Source organism: Amblyomma mixtum, chromosome 1 (genome assembly GCF_055824585.1).
Source record: "Amblyomma mixtum isolate Tamu chromosome 1, ASM5582458v1, whole genome shotgun sequence".
Taxonomy (NCBI): domain Eukaryota; kingdom Metazoa; phylum Arthropoda; class Arachnida; order Ixodida; family Ixodidae; genus Amblyomma; species Amblyomma mixtum.
The window spans coordinates 26683472-26701767 of NC_143012.1; the positions used below are offsets into that span (position 1 = coordinate 26683472).

The 18296-nt window shown below is 49.6% G+C and overlaps 1 protein-coding gene across 4 annotated transcripts in view; it reads right to left on the minus strand.

Moving 5' to 3' along the window:
• Positions 1–18296, minus strand: part of LOC149365830 (uncharacterized) — a 93605-nt gene that overhangs the window by 15073 nt on the left and 60236 nt on the right. For 2 of the 4 annotated variants that reach the window (XM_089546605.1, XM_089546613.1), the window contains exon 5: positions 16490–16973. The exons of 1 other annotated variant lie outside the window; for it this stretch is intronic. In XM_089546605.1, coding sequence (XP_089402731.1) covers positions 16625–16973 — 349 coding nt within the window. In that variant the 3' untranslated portion in view covers positions 16490–16624. Of the gene's footprint in view, positions 1–15756; positions 16974–18296 lie in introns of those variants that run through there. One more of the 4 variants, XM_089546598.1, reaches the window with a different exon arrangement.

Here is an 18296-nt window from a genome sequence, read left to right on the forward strand (position 1 = left end):
CACACGCACGCACGCGCACACACACGCGCACACGCGCGCACACACGCACACGCGCGCGCACGTGTGTGTGTGTGTTCTGGAGCCTACAATCAGGAGACCTACGGTATCTTGGATGAAAACGGTGCAAGTGAAGCAATCCATGCACTTGACATTTCAGTGCTGCTGTTAGCAGTGAAACTCCACCAATCGCAATAGACAATAGTGTAATAATAGAGAATGCGGGAAAATTCAGTGTCACTCCCCGCGAGTGCACTTTAGCGTGTGCACTTTAGGAAAAGTGACATTCAGAATGGCTCGCCATCGTTCTCCCAAGGCGAAGTCGGCCTACCTGTTCTTCATCGAAAGGCGTCTCAGTGGGCAAAAAAACGACGAACTGCGAGACGATCTATTAAGCAGCGCTATAGCATCTTCTATAGGCACACGCATACGCGCGCGTAGTCTACGCACCCACACATGATCTTAGTGAAACTTTCACCGTATACTTTCTCCGCAGTTTTCTGATTCTTTGTGGTGAATTTCGTAGTGGGGCGCTGTTCCATTGCTGTGCCGACAAATTTCAAAATTTCCCATTTCGTGGCCTCAATGGGGATATCTACGGGCAAGCTTGCGTTTGTTACGTCCCTGGACGCATGGCCGTCGGTATGAGCTATACGTGCTGAAGGGCAAAATTTCAAGCTGGCTTTTGAGACGGAAGCAACAGGCACAGAAACCAAGGAGCTTAGGGGATGTTTACTATTTTTTCTGTTCATCAGTGGGATATGAACAGCGTAATTATTTTTTTAATATAACTGATTAGAAAGCAGAAGAAAAACAACTACGTGCATCCGGTGGGATCCAAACCCACAACCCCCGAATTTCGCGTCCGGTGCCCTACCAACTGAGCTACGGCGACGGCTGTCGAGGGTATTTACGTGTAGTGTAACCGAAATCTTGAGAGTGCTCACCATCGCCACCTTCTTCCATAGCGGCGGACGTAGTACGTCCTTTTGATCAGCTCAGACAGACGACCCAAGTTCTCACTTACGGTCGCCATTTTGGCTAATCAGAGCGCATACGATGGGTTTTGTGAGAGTATCCGTGACGTCACCGGACTGTTTCATGACGTCATCGTTTGTTCAAAACCCAGTTTCGGTTTCTGTCGTGTCCGGTCGCTGTGTTGAATGCAGCGAAAGACGCACACGGTACTTTAAGACTTCGTTTATTTAAAGCCGATGAGGGTGCGACCAGCGTCGACCGAGGCAGGAGCCGAACTGGCCGCCCGAAGAAAGGAGGGAGGGGAGAAGCGTCCACGGGAGGGAGTGGCTTCCCAGAACAGGAGGAGGGTGCGGGGGCGCACCGTGGGGGGGCATCCGGCGACAGCGTGCGACGAGGGGCAAGCGGTCGTTAGGAGGAGGATGCGAGTGGTCGTTAGGAGGAGGATGCGAACTGTCGTTAGGAGGAGGACGCGGGGGCGCACACACACAAAAGCAATAAGGGGACACAACACTTCCTTCCCCCTTAGAAAGTTGCCTGGTATCGTGCAGGGGTTCGGCGCTCACGCGTGGAGGCGCGCTGGCTTTGTGCGCTCGGGGGAGAAACACTTGTAGGCTGGCTGTTGTTCGCTGTGTCTCCTGGGTCTGTCCTGGGCGAAGTCTCTTCTTCCGGGAAGAGGTGCCAGGCTATGTGGGAAAATGGTGCACGTGTTCTCTCCGCTGGCGGACAGCTCTCAGACGGCGTCGTAAATCTACGCAGCTGGTTGAGATGTCGGCGTGCTACTGTGCCATGTATGTTGACGAGCCAAGAGCGCAGGCCTATGCGTCTGACAATTGTAGCTTCCTCCCAGCGTGGCTTTTTCAGAAACTGTCGGGCGAGGACGCGCTGCCCCTCATTAAGCGTGCCGCAGCGCGGAATTGCTTTTTCTTCCCGGAACGTCTCTGCCTTTGGCTCGGGGAGGATGGCTGTGAGCTGGGTTCGCATTTCACGCTCGAACATCATTTTCGAGGGGGTCTCGCCTGTTGTGCTCTGAACCGTCGTGTGCTGCTTGAAGAGAAAGCGCGCAAGGCGGCGCTGCAGCGAGCCTGTCTGATCTCTTTCAAGGGCGCGTTTTAGCTCGGCTACGTAGCGCTCGGCTTGTCCGTTTGTCGCTGGGTGGTAGGGGGCCGATGTAACTGATGAGATCCCGTTGTCGCGATAAAACTTGAGGATCTCCGCAGACACAAACGGTGTTCCGTTGTCCGACACTACCTTGCGCGGCAGGCCGAACGTTGCAAATAGTGATCGGAGGTTGTCAATGACTGCTGCCGAAGTCGTCTGTCCCATTTGCCTTATCTCAAGCCACTTTGTGTAGGCATCTACGACCACAAGGAAAGTGCAGCCCTCAATTGGTCCTGCAAAATCAATGTGCAGTGTGTGCCATGGTGTGTCTGGCTTTTCCCATTCTGGGACAGGAGCTTTCGGCGGGGCGCTCCGGCTGCTCTGGCAAGGCTTGCATTCTCGCACCACTGTTTCGATGTCGTTGTCAATGCCAGGCCACCACGTGTAGCTTCTGGCACACTTTTTCATTGCAACGATGCCCCGATGTCCGGCGTGGATGAGAGACATAGCTTGTGTGCGTAGTTCTCTCGGCATCACAACTCGGGACCCAAATATGATGCAGCCGCGATGGGTGCTCAACTCTGTAGCTCGCCTGCGGTAAGCGTCGAAGTTGTCCCCTTTGAGTTTATGCACGTTGCCTTGTTGAACAGCTGTGTAAACTAGCCGGAGAGCTGCGCACTTCTGCGTAGATGCTGCAACTGTGCCTGCTGTAAGCGGAGGTTCTGGCAGTGCTTCGAACATCAGAACGTCTCCTGGTGGAAATGGTTCTTCAACAGTTGCGTCTAGTGGCAGACGGCTTAGCGCATCGGCGTTTTGATGTTTACTCCCATTGCGGTAGACCAGAGCGTAGTCGTACGCTGAGAGTTTGATGGAATGCTGCGTCGGCTCGATGACACCTTGCTGCTCCAGTTTGTCCAACTCTTTTTCAACTGAATCTCGGAGAGCAAACGGCACCGGCCTGGCCTTCAGAAATTTGGGTTGCGCGTTGTCCAACAACTCCAGTGTGACCGGGGGCCCTTCGTTTCCTGGAATCTCTTCCGAGAATACTCTTTCGTATTTCTCTTGCAGTTGCTCAACCATGTTCTGGCTCGGCGTCTGGTGTATGCCGCATATCATCACGCCTAGTGGAGAAAACCAGTTTCTCCCTAGAAGGCTTGATCCTGTGCCCTTCACAACAAGCAGAGGTAGCGTATGGGTCTGGCCGTTGTAGTTAACCTGCACGTTGGCAGAGCCCAATAATGGCAGATTCTGTCCTGACCACGTTCGCAGGTGCGTGTCGTCTTGTTGCAGGGCGGGTGCGTCAGATGGCCATGAAGTTCGGAACGTGTCCTCACTGATCAGAGTACAGGCTGCGCCGGAGTCCACCTCGAACTTAATCAGCTGGTGATGTACGCTTACTTCTGTAAAAATCTTCGGTCGCGTGCCGAGATTCATGGTGTTCAGGTCGTACAACACAGATGGTGTTGCTGATGTTGTTCCATGGAGATCAGATAGCGGCGTATTCTCTGAGGCGTTGACGCTGTGATTAGGCTGGGAAGGTGACTTTATCTTGGCAAGTCTCCGTTTCGTAATGCATGCTCTTTCGATATGCCCTCGCTTGTGGCAAAAATTACACGTGGCTGACTGGAATCGACATCCCTGGGGGTTGTGTTGGTCGTCACACCGCCAGCAGCGTTGTGCCTTTTTGACCGATTTTACAACAACAGAAGGCTTGCGCACCTGGTTGCTTGTCTGGTGTACCGGCTCGGTGTTCCGGCGAATCCCTCTCTGCTGGTGACCGGCGCTCTCCGCTCGAACGGCGATGTCGTAAGCTTTGCTGAATGTGAGGTCCTTCTCAGCGAACAGGCGCTGCTGCAGTGACTCGTCACTCAGTCCGCACACAAATCTGTCGCGTAACATCACGTCCAAGGGAAGCATGGTGGTGTTAGCAGAAGAAGCTGCGTCTCCCTCCTGCCCGGTAGCTGTTGTCGACAGCGTTCCAAAATTGCAGTCGGCAGCGAGCTTCTTGAGCGCGGCTACGTAGGCGCTCACAGTTTCTCCTGCCAGTTGATCTCGTCGTTGGAAGCGAGCCCGGCTGTAGACCTCGGATGGCCTTGGGTCGTAGTGCTTTTGCAGCGCTTTTACGATGTCGTCGTAAGACACTGCCGCTGGTGTGCTTGGCTGAATAAGGGCGCAGACAGTATCGTAGGTCTGCTCCCCGCACAGCGTCAGCAGGTTGGCCCTCTTCAAGGCTGGGTCTGTGATGTTGTTAGCTTCAAAGTAGAACTGAAGGCGTCCAACCCACGATGACCACGATGAGCCGTTGAATTCTGGTATCTGATTGGGAAACCCTCGCGTAGCCATGGCTTGTCAATAGCGTTGCGTAGCGCGGGTCGAATCCACTTTCTCGTCGCCACTGTCGTGTCCGGTCGCTGTGTTGAATGCAGCGAAAGACGCACACGGTACTTTAAGACTTCGTTTATTTAAAGCCGATGAGGGTGCGACCAGCGTCGACCGAGGCAGGAGCCGAACTGGCCGCCCGAAGAAAGGAGGGAGGGGAGAAGCGTCCACGGGAGGGAGTGGCTTCCCAGAACAGGAGGAGGGTGCGGGGGCGCACCGTGGGGGGGCATCCGGCGACAGCGTGCGACGAGGGGCAAGCGGTCGTTAGGAGGAGGATGCGAGTGGTCGTTAGGAGGAGGATGCGAACTGTCGTTAGGAGGAGGACGCGGGGGCGCACACACACAAAAGCAATAAGGGGACACAACAGTTTCTTAGTTTTTGCTCTTGTTAAATGCTTCAACTTGGTTATATTAAAAACGGCTTGTTCTGGAGTAAGTAAAGTAAGTACCAAAAAAAATCCGAGTTGTCCTTTAAATCGCGGATTAAGCGAACAAAGCTTAGTGCGTGTTAGGTGCGACTACAGACAGAGGAGCGTTGGGCTACAAGACGCTGCCGCTGATCGGAACTACTTCCTCGGTGTAAGGTCAAAAGGCATTGTACAGGATCTTTGACCCCACAAGGAAACCGACTTAAGAGTTCGCCGAACCCACTTCGTGTCGAGTGCGGTGTGCAGTGAATGTCACTAAAGTTCATTGTGTGACACTGTGACACTACGCGAATGACACTAAAGGCGAGTGTCATTCGTTTAAAATGACACTAAACTCGCCCGCTTGAAAGTGGTTTCAAGAAGCGTACTCTGCACTTGCTTTCTTGAGAGCTTCTGTAGGCTTTGCCTAGGCGCTCGAAAGTGTGCAACAGAATGAAGTCCTATGGTGCGACCCCGCTTACGTTGCAGCCATGTCAGTCACCTTCCGCTTGAACAGGCAAGCGCGTGTATTCGTACGGGTCCGTCGTGAAGAAATTTCTCATCCGCGTGTTTGCGGACCACGCCGTCCGCGTCCTGTTTACGTTAGATTAGAACAACACGGGCGGTGGCTTACGCTCTGGTTTAGGCCACGTTCTCGTCCCTGGCAGACTGAATAGGCGGGCAGTGTTGCATAGTATGTCTCAGTTGCCGTTGTTGTTTAGTGGATTTTCTTTAGGCTTATTTAAAGTATGTGTGTTTGTATATTGGTTTTTGCACCTATGGGGCAGAAACGTGGAGGCTCACGAAAAGGGTTCAGCATAAGTAAAGGACAACGCAGCGAGCTATGGAAAGAAAAATGCTAGGTGTAACGTTACGAGATCGGAAGCGGGCGTAGTGGGTGAGAGAACAAACGCGGGTTAATGGCATCCTAGTCGAAAGCAAGAGTGAGAAATGAGCTTGGGCAGGGCATGTAATGCGAAGGCAAGATAACCGCTGGTCCTTAAGGGTAACGGAGTGGATACCAAGAGAAGGCAAGCGTAGCAGGGGGCGGCAGAAAGTTAGGTGGGCGGATGAGAAGTTTGCGGGGACAGGGTGGCCGCAACTGGCAAAGGACACGGTTGTTAATTGGAGAGACATGGGAGGGGCCTTTGCCTTGCAGTGGGCGTAGTCAGGAGGAGGATGATGATGATGATCATAGTAATGGCTATTTTGTTTCTTCGTCTGCTAGCTATACGTCTACGTCGTCTATAAATTTTGCCGTGATCTGTTAATAATGCATTCTTTCGGGACTTTCAGGCGCTGAGTCTTGGCGGTTTTCACTCAGCCCGCTTCGAGTCAACACCACGAGCAGCTAGGGCATTACTGCAAGCGCCGACCACACCGCGTGACATACGGGACCAATAATCACGCTGGTGATTCGAGTTATCAGTAGCAGATATGGCTCAGAAGAGCGTATTGAAATAATCCAGTTTCTGGAGCACAATCGCGATGTTGGATGTGAAATTGTAACAAATAGGAAAATAACAGGACCCGTTCGTAGAAATTCGCTGGTAAACACGATCGTCTGGGGGTAGCACATGAGGCTTACCGCCTATTACACATGTATGTAGTACTTCTAGTGGAATTTATGGCCCGAAAGAGTGTTCAAGTCTGTCTTTGTATTGAACTTAGAACACCCGGACAAGGTGGGTTTTACGACTGCATGGCTTGGCACAGTTGGGTTGTCCCTTCGTTTCGCGACTCCGCCAAGGTCGTTCACCTTCCGGTTCATCGCTTCAAAGTCGAAGGGTCATAGGCTGCTTTTGTTTACCCATTCTCACACCGTCAGCCGATGGCGTGCACTTCGTGTACGCTTGGGAGCAAAAAATTACAGATCAGTAGTGCTGTGTGTTTCGAGCTTGGAGGAAAAACTCGACAGCAGAGATGTCTTGACATCACTTTTTAAGGCGAAAGCTTTTTATTGCTCATGCTCGCGGCCTAAATCACTTCCGGGGTATCGCTCTCTTCCACGAATAAAGGCCGGAATACATGGAGCGTTTTTACCGCGGCGAGTCGTCGATTTTCGCCCAACGGCGCAGATTTGACGCCCGGCGTCGAAAAAAACGCCCGCCGCCGCCGATCAGGACAGGCTAGATTTTGACGCGCGGCGTCCGGTGAGACCGGAAGCGGCGGCTGAAGCGAGCCAATAGCAGCACAGCAAGCCCGCTCTTCCGGTCCTCTGCCTGCCGCCGCCAACATGGCCGCCACGGCCGTCGAGCTACGCAGTGTTTTTGGCACGGAAATGTTATTGTCGTGAAAATAAACGCTTCATCAGACTTGAAATGTCGCTTTTTTTGGAGTACACGGCCGAATCTTGGATCGGAATGCCTGCGCTCCCTCCCTGAAGCGAATGTGTCGAAGAAAACCGCAGCCGCTGGTGTCCGCGGCTGAGCGGGCGTCGAAAGGTACGCGACGGCATGCATTCGAGCACGCAAATCTTTATAGATACTTAAGCGCGCGTGCTATATTTTGTACAATGATGGCGAAGTGAAGCTTTCCTGATTTTAACAGAATGGTCAGCGTAGCTGTTCTCACAGACCTCCTTGCACAGTGGTGTTTGCCACTTGATCACATTTGCTTTCGCGTCGAGGGATACGCGGCGGCGCGCCGCCGCTTCAACGCTCCATGTATCTCCAGCCGGGCGTCGCGCCGCCGCGTCGTTTTCTGCCGCGCGAATGTCGTCGAAAAAAACGTCGCATGTATCCCGGCCTTAACGCGGCAACTAATCAGGATAGGAGAAAACGAATGGTAGCATCAGACAGAGGTGACAAAATGCAGCCCAGACGGCAAGTTTGATGACTGTAGAGTGATTAGTTAATTATAGACCGTTATAGGGAAAAAACAAAGAAAACAACCAAATGCGTCGATATAGCGCGGACGTCGATATAGCAATGAGAACGGTGCGACGTCACATCCACCGGAAGTCGTCACAGCACAGCGAAAATCATAGAGTTTCTATGTTGTCACAGAATGGGCGGGAAAACGTCGGATTTATTTATTTATTTATTTATTGTACCCTCAGGGCCCGAAGGCATTACAGAGGGGAGTGGGAATACATAAAACTTTCAGTCTAAACAGCAACAACAAGAGAAAACAAAAATAAACCAGGAATACATGACAAATTGAAAACACAGGAAGGCAATAAGATTAGAATGCAGTAGGGATATATTAAAACAGTGTGTAGACAGTGAAAGGCAATTTTTATACAGTAATAAACGACACATACTCAGAAAGAAACATTAAGGACTTGACGAAATGCATTGTTATCAGAAATACCTGCGATGTCGTGGGGAAGGTGATTCCAGCTGGCACAAGTTCGAGGTATGAATGAGTCATGAAAACATTTGGTGTGACAAGATGGGATTCCAACTTTATGACGGTGATCAACGCGTGCTGATATGTAACATGGTCTTGACAGTAACTTAGGGTTGAGAAAGCTGTTGTGGTAAATTTTATGAAAAAGACACAATGAGGCTATTGATCTGCGGTGGGAAAGAAGTGGTAGGGACAAACTTGATTTCATGGCGGTTACACTGCTTGTTCGGTGATAATTAGAAAGAATGAAACGGCATGCGCGGTTCTGCACAGCTTCCAAATCTGAAACAAGTGAATCGATGCCAGGGCTCCAGACAGATGCAGCATATTCTAACTTGGACCGTACCAATGTTTTATAAAGTAATAATTTTATTGAACTAGATGAACGTGAGAAATTTCTGCGAAGGTACCCAAGCATGCGATCAGCGTTATTTATTATGTATTCAACGTGAGTTTTCCAAGACAGGTTACAAGAAACGTAAACACCCAGATATTGTGTCAAATTGTGTCAAAGATTGTGTCAAATTAGATTGAAAAATGTGTAATTAAGCGTAATTAGTACTTAAGATAACCGAAAGATTTATAATTTGGGTAAAATTTGATCAAAAACGAGTAAAGTGGACGATGACGTCACATCAGACAAAAGGACGTCGAAGCAGTGGGATCCGCCGCCAAAAAACAACTGCCGACGGGCTGCGCATGCGCAGCGTGACGTCACCGCTTCCTCTCGCCACACTCTTCTTGTCGTGAAATGAATTCAAGCCCGGCAAATTCAAATCATTGCAATGAGTCGCAAACGGCTTTCGCCTTCCCGCACTTAAGAGATATCTAAGTGCCTCCAAAGAATTTTTTGTGAGGCCGGGAGAGGAAGTTCCCACCCATTGCAACTCGGTGCCATTTCTGACCGCCTACGGGAGCGCCCGTACAAGTCTGCCGCCGCTACACGTCCGGGCATGGAGGAAGGAACGCGTCCGGCCAAGTTTTGCTTATTTTAGCCGCCATTTCTCTTTCACTTTCCACCGGATCCTGCCGCCAGGAAACGGCACAGCCACGCTGCTGACGTACCAACTATAACGTAGTTTTGGAGTCGCTGCTAAGAGCATTGGCACAAGATGGCCTCCAGAACTACGTGATTTCCGCAACGTTTTTTTGTCCTCCGGCTTCTATCGGAAGAGCCTTTCCTATCCTACTTCCTCCATGGTTTCAGGCAATCCTCTTGGTATATTTCGTATATTGGTAATTGGTATATTTGTAATTCGTTGACTGCGCAGAAGGTGTGTATTCCTTGCCACTGTCATGTGGTAAAGTGTACGTAGGCCAAACCGGGAGGTGCCTAAACGAGAGGCTACGGGAGCACAATAGGAATATAGAAAATAAAAAAGGTAATCCTTCAGAACACTGTGAGGAATGTAAACCAGATGCATGCATGCCGAAGTTCGATGAATGCCAGGTGATTAACAAAAGCAGGAAACAGCTAACACGGGAGATTGTTGAAGCAAGACGAATAAAAAATTTAGAAGATAAGTGTGTAATTATGCCATCTGTATATTTATCAAAGAAGGAGATGATTTTTCTTGATGGCTTGTACAAAATGTGAAAAGTGACTTGCGGTCTGATAGGCTCGTGGGAAGATATTTTGATGCTTGCGCAGTATTTAAAAAGTGTTTGTGCATTGAATAAAGATTCAGTTGAAAGTTAGCGCATGTGTTGTCGTCTTCGTTGTGTCCTCGTCTCGAGCGCTACAGTTTTTCATCATGAGCAACCAACTCGCCCAAACATCCACCCTGATATTTTGTAAGATTTTCTGTGCATAACTAACATTTTTTGTTCTATTCTGCAATCTGTAAATGTATCTGTTGTTATACTAGAATTTTGTCCTCACCAAATGCCGTGTAAAGGGGGCTCGAACGTAATCAAGTGGACTTGCTTCACTTTTTGTTCGAGCCCCCTCCGTTGTTTCGAACGGAAATAAACTCAGTTCAATTCAATTCAATTCAAAGCGTCTTTTGACTATTTCTGTCGATGAAACGTAGTCCCCACGGCCAGAAGCGAACCCTCATGATGTGTCAGTATGGTCTGGGTTTGTCGGTCAGTGAAATCACTGAGGAACTGATAATAGCCAATGCTGGAGAGCACTGTGTTAGCACACCTCCGATTGTACGGACTCGTAAGGAGATCGTGTTTTTAGAACGGTATTAATTTGACTTTGCATATGCTTCGATGTACTAGCGCTGATTTTGCGTTGATTTTGGTTTTAGTTTTGGTTCAAACTGCCGCGTGTTGTTCGTTCCAGTGGCTGTTGTCTTGACTCCGCTTTAGCTTCGACCTGTGATCCTTTGTTGAAAATGTTTTTGTTTTCCATTGTCATTCTTGTTAACTTCTACTTCGATCCTACTTCTACTTCTCCTTTGATGTTGCTGGCACTGCTCTCGCTATTCCTTTAGCGTTGTTCATTCTTGATTGTTTTCTTTTTTTCTCATCTGGTAACTGGCGGTCCTTTCTTTTGGCTGCGTTAGGCTCTGTTATCTTGGTGCGCTCGTAGATTGACTTGTTCTAGCTCTATTCGGAGCGTGGCGTTTTTAATGGCTCATTTTTGTCCCTTTTGTTCTTTATTTTTATTTTTAATTCCTTTCATCGCGTGGGTCACGGCTGGCGTATAAATACTCCTCTCTGAACGCAATGAAATTGTTGGTAGTTTCAGTACCTGTCCTGTGCGGTCTTTTTTGTTTATCCTCGACTTTTTACGCTGCCTCCCATCGCCACGATGATGTCCTCAGGCTTAATGGCCCATGCCTTCATGACCTTTTTTTTTGTTTTCTTCTGTGTATATTTCCTTAAATTTATGCGCAATAATTTCGTTTCCAGCACTTCCGCCACTCTCTCAACTTCAGAATCCAAGCCCCTACGACTGCCCTGTGGACATACATACCTCTTATCCCACGAACAGTGATGGGACAGAAACACGTCTACCTTTTGAACCTAGAATAGTACCCATTCACCGGGGTACATACAGTCGCCCGTGCTCTGAAGTACAGTAGCTGAACCAACAACGCTACAAGCAGGACCGTAGTCTGATCGAAGAACTGCGAGATACCAATCGCCTGTGCTTCATCCGGGAAAGAATGAGAACGAATATTACATGGCGCATCGCTTTCAAGGTTCGCATATATTCGCGTTTGTTTTCGTAACTTCCACCGGCGCTTCGATTCTTCGATCCGACACAGCTCTCCATACAAGCCGCCAAGGCGAGCTATGTGCCGCTCTTTATGCGTGCGTAGACGTCGTCAATCATACGAGACGGACGGCAGTGGTCGCAGAGTATGGAGACTTCGTCCTCTGCGCCGTCTTTCATTACCGTCTGCGTTTCTTTATCGTCTGGCGTTCAAGTTCAACCGTGTACCTACTGACCTAGAATCTCTGCTCTTTGTCTAATAACCCAAGTAGGCGTGCTGGACATGTGGCTGATGAACCTGAACTGTGTCGTCTGCTAGGGATTGTGCACAAATGTACCACCACCGTCAAATGAAACGCTAACACAAAAACATTAGTTGCTGGATAGCAAATTCAGGCCGGGTCTATTCAAACCTTTAATGAGCAGTAATCTCTTCTTCGAAGTTGAAATCAACAGGTCCGATACAACTCAAGAATGAAGCGGCTTTTCCCCGACAAAGGGTCCCCTTCCAGCCAATGGCGTCGGCCGATTCTCATGAGCCTGTTAGCGTGACAATGCAGGGAGTGCCAGGTGAAAGGTAATAATGCTCTCCGTGCATTGTAACGCTAACGGGCTCATGACAATCGGCCGACGCCATTGGTTGGAAGCGGGTCCTTTGAGGCGCTTCGTTCTTGATCTGTATCCGACTATATTAGCCTCTGTAAACAAATATGCTCTAGCTTTTCTGTTCGCGTTTCAGTTTCATTTGACGCTTATAAAACAATGCCTCTTGGTGTGTCAACGGAGCTGAGATTAGCCGCTGAGCCGTGCGGCTTGGAATTAAGCCTTAAAATGACAGGTGCGTGCATTCCAAACGCTCAACCGGACTGGTTACAAAATGTACAAAATTTTGTCAATGTTTTTATATGAAGGTGAAAATTTGCAAGAATAAAATTTTTAATGAACATTCGGTAGTTCGCAGCAGATTTTTTTTTTTTTGGGGGGGGGGGGAGAGAATTAAAGACATCTATGAAAATTATTGTTCTTTAAACATTCCCTAAATCATTTTGTAAACAAATAATATAGACGGCTGTCAACGAAAGCCATTTCTCTGTTCTCGAGATGAAGTTTCTTCTCTCAAACGCTCGAATCGAGTCAAGGCAGTTCTCTGAGGCTGTGTGCTAGGAATTACCAACCGCGTTTAACAAACGCATACGATGTGCCTGCAAACGGGCGTTTCTTCGAAGCGTCAATGCAAATCATGTCTGTCGCTGTGGCACCACCGAGGAACTTGCGTCATCGCTTGCGTCGGGTTTCTTTGGTTCGATACGAGAAAAAGAAGAAAACGAGGAGTACGTGAAAGAAAGAAATCAAGCTAGCTCGCGTACAGTTATGCAGAGCACGTTGCTATGAAGCGACCAGCGGCCGTCTTGTAGCGAAGCTAGAGGGCATTCGGCCAAACTTGTGCGAGCGCTTGCAAACGACACGGCGGCAGCTCTTCTTTGTTTGCTTTGTTTTATTGCTTACTAGCTTAATGACTTACCTAGGCATGTATTTATTTAATAATTTGGTTTTGGTTTGGAGGGGTTTAACGTCCCAAAGCGATTCAGGCCATGAGGGATGCCGTAATGAAGGGCTCCGGAAGTTTCGATCGACCGGGGTTCTTTAACGTGCACTGACATTGCACAGTACACGGGCCTCTAGAATTTCGCCTCCATCGAAATTCGAACGCCGCAGACGGGATCGAACCCGCGTCTTTCGGGTCAACAGTCGAGAGCCATGACCACTGAGCCACCGCGGCGGCTTAAATTTAATCACTGAGCCACTGAATTACACAACTGATTTACTTTTAAGGTTACTCATTTATTATTTACTATACATTTGACTGCTTGCCTTTTAATTACTGTTATTTCTTGTGCTCTGAAACCACTTCGAATGTGTGTTTGAAGAACTGAGGACTCGAATCATCTCTTCACAACCGCAGATTGCGCCACACCCCTATCGGTGAGCTCTTCCAGTGGCGACTTCACGTAGACCTGCGCGAGACGAGATATTCTATTCCAGGACACTCTCTCTCTCTAATAAGGGACTTCTAATAAGCGTTCCTGTGGTGGGCTGCACTTACCCGAGTGTATAGCGATTACGCTTTCCTCCCTTCCGTGACGTCGTTTTCGCGCTGTGACCACGTTTCCTTGAACAACCAACTCGCCCGTACTTCGACCCTCGTTAAGTGAACAAAAGCGCTGTCGCGTCAGGACGAAGGGAAAACGGAAAACACTGTCGCGGTTAACCACATGTAAAACCCCAAACGTGGCCCCAACAACCGCTTAGTGTCTGCAGCTCGGAAAGTGCATTTTGTCGAGGACAGCACGTCGTTGGGCCTATGGAAAATATATGAGGAAAAGACTGCACAGCGATGCACACAAAATGAAGGAATGGGACTGCCGCAATCCTGTTACCTGCTTTGTGTGTGTGCCGTCGTTGGGGTGTTCTTGCTTACTTTTTTTCTGCAGTGTTGTCGTCTTCACCCTGTGTAAAGCTGCGTACGATATGTTCTCTGATCGGCGAAGTAAAGTCGATGCGGTGGTGGTCGTCGGAGCCTTGGTCCGTTGGTATCGCTGAAGAGGACGCTCGAGACTCCTTACCACGGAGACTGACGACTGTCATGCAAGCACACACACACAAATACGCCTATATGGGTGTAAAAAGGGAGTAAACTGTCCTCTAGGGCTAGAGTACAGCTTCATCATCATCATCATCACCATCATCATCATCAGCCTGACTACTCCCACTGCAGGGCAAAGGCCTCCTGTGCCAGTTGCGGCCACCATATTCCCGCAAACTTCTTAATCTCATCCGCCCACCTAACTTTCTGCCGCCCCCTGCTACGTAACGTTACCCCTTTTTTACTCCTTTCTGCTTAGTGTCTATTTGCAATGCGTAAATACAGGTGCTGCATAGATGAGAAATTCAACGGCCGGCCCAGCCGACCGCAAAAAGTAGACATCAAGAACTCCGCGTCCCAAATGCGCTGCATGGCGCGCCTTGCGCCAGAGAGCCTCTAGCGAGGGTAGGCTTCCCACGGAACCCTGCCTTTTTTTCAAGTTAAAAGAAAAAATGACAAAGGAGCGGAGGTCGTCACCTCCCGAGACTCACCTTGCTGTTCTAAATACCGATTCAGTCCTTGTAATACGAGGTCACTGCCCTTAAAAGTTGGGCGTAACCTTGGAGCGAGGGTCCTGCTAATAAAAACAAACAAAAATGTGTGGGTCTGTCTTTCCACTTCCCTGTCGGGTGTCCTCGCCACTGACATGTGGTCAATGTCCCCCACCGTCGTCGCGTCGATAAGTGGTTTGGCGTAAGAAGCCGGTCCCTGGATTCTCAAAACTACATTTTGTGACAATGCACGGCATAGCGCGCACTTATGCCAGGTGTCATGCGATGATTCATCGTCGAAACGTCACTGGCACGTCTGCCATTGTTGCCAGCACTCCTCGCGTGCTTTTGTTAGCACGTCCACGGTCCTGCTGTCACAGCATTAACTAACCCACGGCCGCTAGATACAAAGCGCAAAGCGCCGTGACTAACCCATTCACACCCCAGAGTTCACGCGCCGAAATTCCTTGCACATTGCATTGCTCACGGTCCCTCTCCTCTTCAGAATTCTGACCAGGTGGAAGGCAGGGTCTGTGCATCTCCGAAAGCTGGCGGTGCGCAGCGAGGCCTTGTTGTTCGCCGAATACTTTACAACCCAAGTAAAAAGCTGCAGTTTGGTGAAGTGGATGAGAAAGAAAAACCATACGACCGGTCTCTGTTTCCGAGTGGCGTTATTGGAAAGAGAATTTCCATTCCGCCTTTTCCACAACGCGTGGCACCCTCTGGGGGGCGACGAAAATTCGTCTGCTAGTGGTTGAAAAACGCACGTGCGGGACGCAGCTGCGATCCGGTTCCACGAAGCGCAACTGCGCCTGCGCATCGGCAAGTATGTGTGCTTGACAGGGGGAGGCGCGCGCATGCGCGGAATGGCAGTGTGAAAGAAGCCGCCGCTAGGATTCTTCGCGTTGTAAAACTGTGGACATGCGGTCGCGGAGGAATTTCTCTGCTTCGTGAATGCTTCGTGCACGCAGCAGTCCAGCGAGCAATATGGCGGTTCCCAAGATAGAAATGATCCGTTTGCCCTAATACGACCGTATCCGAGCGGACAAATGTAGACAGCCGTTGTAAGTGGCTTGTGTTTGCTAAGTATTAGGCTCTTCCACATTGCAATCCATTTTATGTTTTGCGTCTAACCTGTACTCTGCCTAGACGTCAAACGGTAAAGAAGCAGTAGCAGTTCAACATCTTGCTCCTGCTTCTATGCAATAATGCAGACTGCAATGCAGTGTTGTTGAGTGTTAATTTATTTTTCAAATGAACACAGGGTGCTGAAGACGAGAGGGTGATGATGTGATGGCAAGCCATCAAGTCGGAGAAGTGACCAGAAAATTATTGAGCATGTTGTCGAGTGGCATGCATTTCCATCGAACAAGCCGCGTGCGCAAGTGAAATGCTGGTGCATATATTCAGACCCTGATACAAACTGACTTAGACATTTGACCGACCTGGGGCCAACGCAAGTGCCGACTTCACGCCTTCTGTACGACGTTAAAAACAAAAACGAAGAGCACATACGATGAGATCCCAGTTGGCACTCGCAGGCATGCATGAGGCACTTGAGTGAAATTTATGTGAGAACTTCACCAGGTGCGAACGCAATGACAGCAAACAGACAGTGCGACACCAGCTACCTAGTACCACAGTCGAAGTGTAAGATTCATAAAGGCAAACTGCGACCGATCTTACGGCTTCATCACAAAACAAAGTAGAGGCAGCATTGCTACCTTGTCTCAGAGCGTCCGAAGATCGTCGCGAAGAAAGACAAAGTAATTTGGTCGACACCGCAGGTAAAGTGCAGCAAAAGAGACCATCAGAAGTTCGGGACACAGCATACTGCAGCATGTAGAGCTCACGTGCCGTTACCACGCTCACGAACGCTGGTCGGCGCTGTCAACACAATGAACCTTTGTGTCGTGTTGCAGTGGCACACAGTCTTCTAAGGAACTCAGACATACGCGCATTAAAAACTCGTTTCGACTCCAGCTTGCCGTCGATGGCGAGTCGGAGGTCAGTCATTAAGCTCCAGGGCAGAGCTGTCCTGGAGGGTGTCAGAAGTAAATGGTAGCCCGATCGAGGTGAATCAAATAAGGTGAGAACTGCGGAGTTCATGTCAGGCGTAGCCGCTGCAGGATGTGGGAGAAGCGGCTGCTCTCGAAGAGTGCCGAGTTGAGCATGGCCAACAGGACGGCCAGGACCACGATGGGGACGACGACGGCCACCACGTAGTAGAGGATGACGAGCAGCGAGGCGAGCAGCACGATGGAGACCAGGAGGAGAGCGTCGGCACCCCACGGGTATTGGAGCAGCTCGGCCACCAGGATCGTGGCTGCTTCGACCAGGCGGCCGGAGACGTGGCCGCCCCCGGTCTTCAGCGGGCACTCGGCAAGACTGCTGGGTGGTGGAGTAGCAGGGGGAGGCCACGGCGTCTTTTCCAGGGGCAGGAGGTCGCTGTCCCTGCGAAAACCACAGCGAAGAAGGGTTTGCGTTTAGCCGTTAGATGAGCAGAAATGGGCATGCACAGGGTCGGCCAAAAGTTACCAGGCCACAGAGTTTGCTTTTGAGCAGTGCACTCGGGCAGTTACGATGCCCCTGAAGCTCTAAATATCTATAGAGGGTAGAAGAAGCATCGTTGTACCTGTTGAGATCCTGGATAGTTTTAATCGTCGTCTTAAGTGCCAGGATATGCAGATGAAAAGGAAACCCTTTGGCCTGGGAACTTTTGACCAACCCTGTACGTTGGTGAGCAATATAAAGGAGAACAAACTTTTTGCATAGAGATGCGAATTTCCTGGTTATTTATCTACTAAATTTGCGAACGACTTTTGGATATCATACGCCAGGAAGAAAACTAGGTAAAGAACAACTGCTCATTGTAATCATGGAGTAATCAATAAACGAATGTTCTTCGTTTCCTCTAATACTGCTCATGACTATACTACCGTGCTCAATGTGAGGTGAGCTGCAACGCACAAGGAGTTGTGGGAGCTCAGTTAACAAGACATCGCGGGCGCAGCGGCGTTGCGAATTAGCATTGACGACTAAATGCATAAAGAACAAAGAATGAAGTCAAGTCATTTTTTTCAGCGCTCATCCGTGAGGCTAGGCGACATCGCGATGCATTTACATGCTGTGATCACGTATTTTTTTTCTCGGTCCTGACGTCAAAAGTTTGAACTGAGCGGCGGGGAAAACACACAGTTTTAAATGTAATTTTCTCAGCACGTGATTCGTATTTTGCTGAGAACAACAAATTGTTGAAGTTGGCCCCAGGTTCCTTTATACTGCCGAGCAAATTGCTTTCATAAACACTTTCCGCCACACGCCTGAAACTTACGACACCTGCTCCGAAAACGACTCCGTGATCACCGTTTTTGATGTGTATGGCGGTGCAGCCTATTCTCTGTGATCCGCAACCATAAAAAATGAGTCGACGCACCGCAGCTAAAATCGGCCAATGATGGCGACACATGTATTACATTTTATCTTCTTTCTAACTCACAAAAGATAAATTCTCAGCGAAAGGAGCTTCTGTGTCGTCAGAATGCTGTAGTCTACCGGTACAGGCCAACATCGAATTTATGGCGCCGCACTCCACACTCCCCTCCTTTTTGCCGCTTGCGGTGGCAGCCATTACGGTAACGCCTCTTAACAGGAAGCCGTTACTATGCGGACAAATTACTGGGCCTGCTAACCGGGCAACAAAAACTTTGCAGACGACGAGATTCTACCTCTACTTGATGGGCGCGCACCTTGAAACGAACTAACGGACAGCGTGAA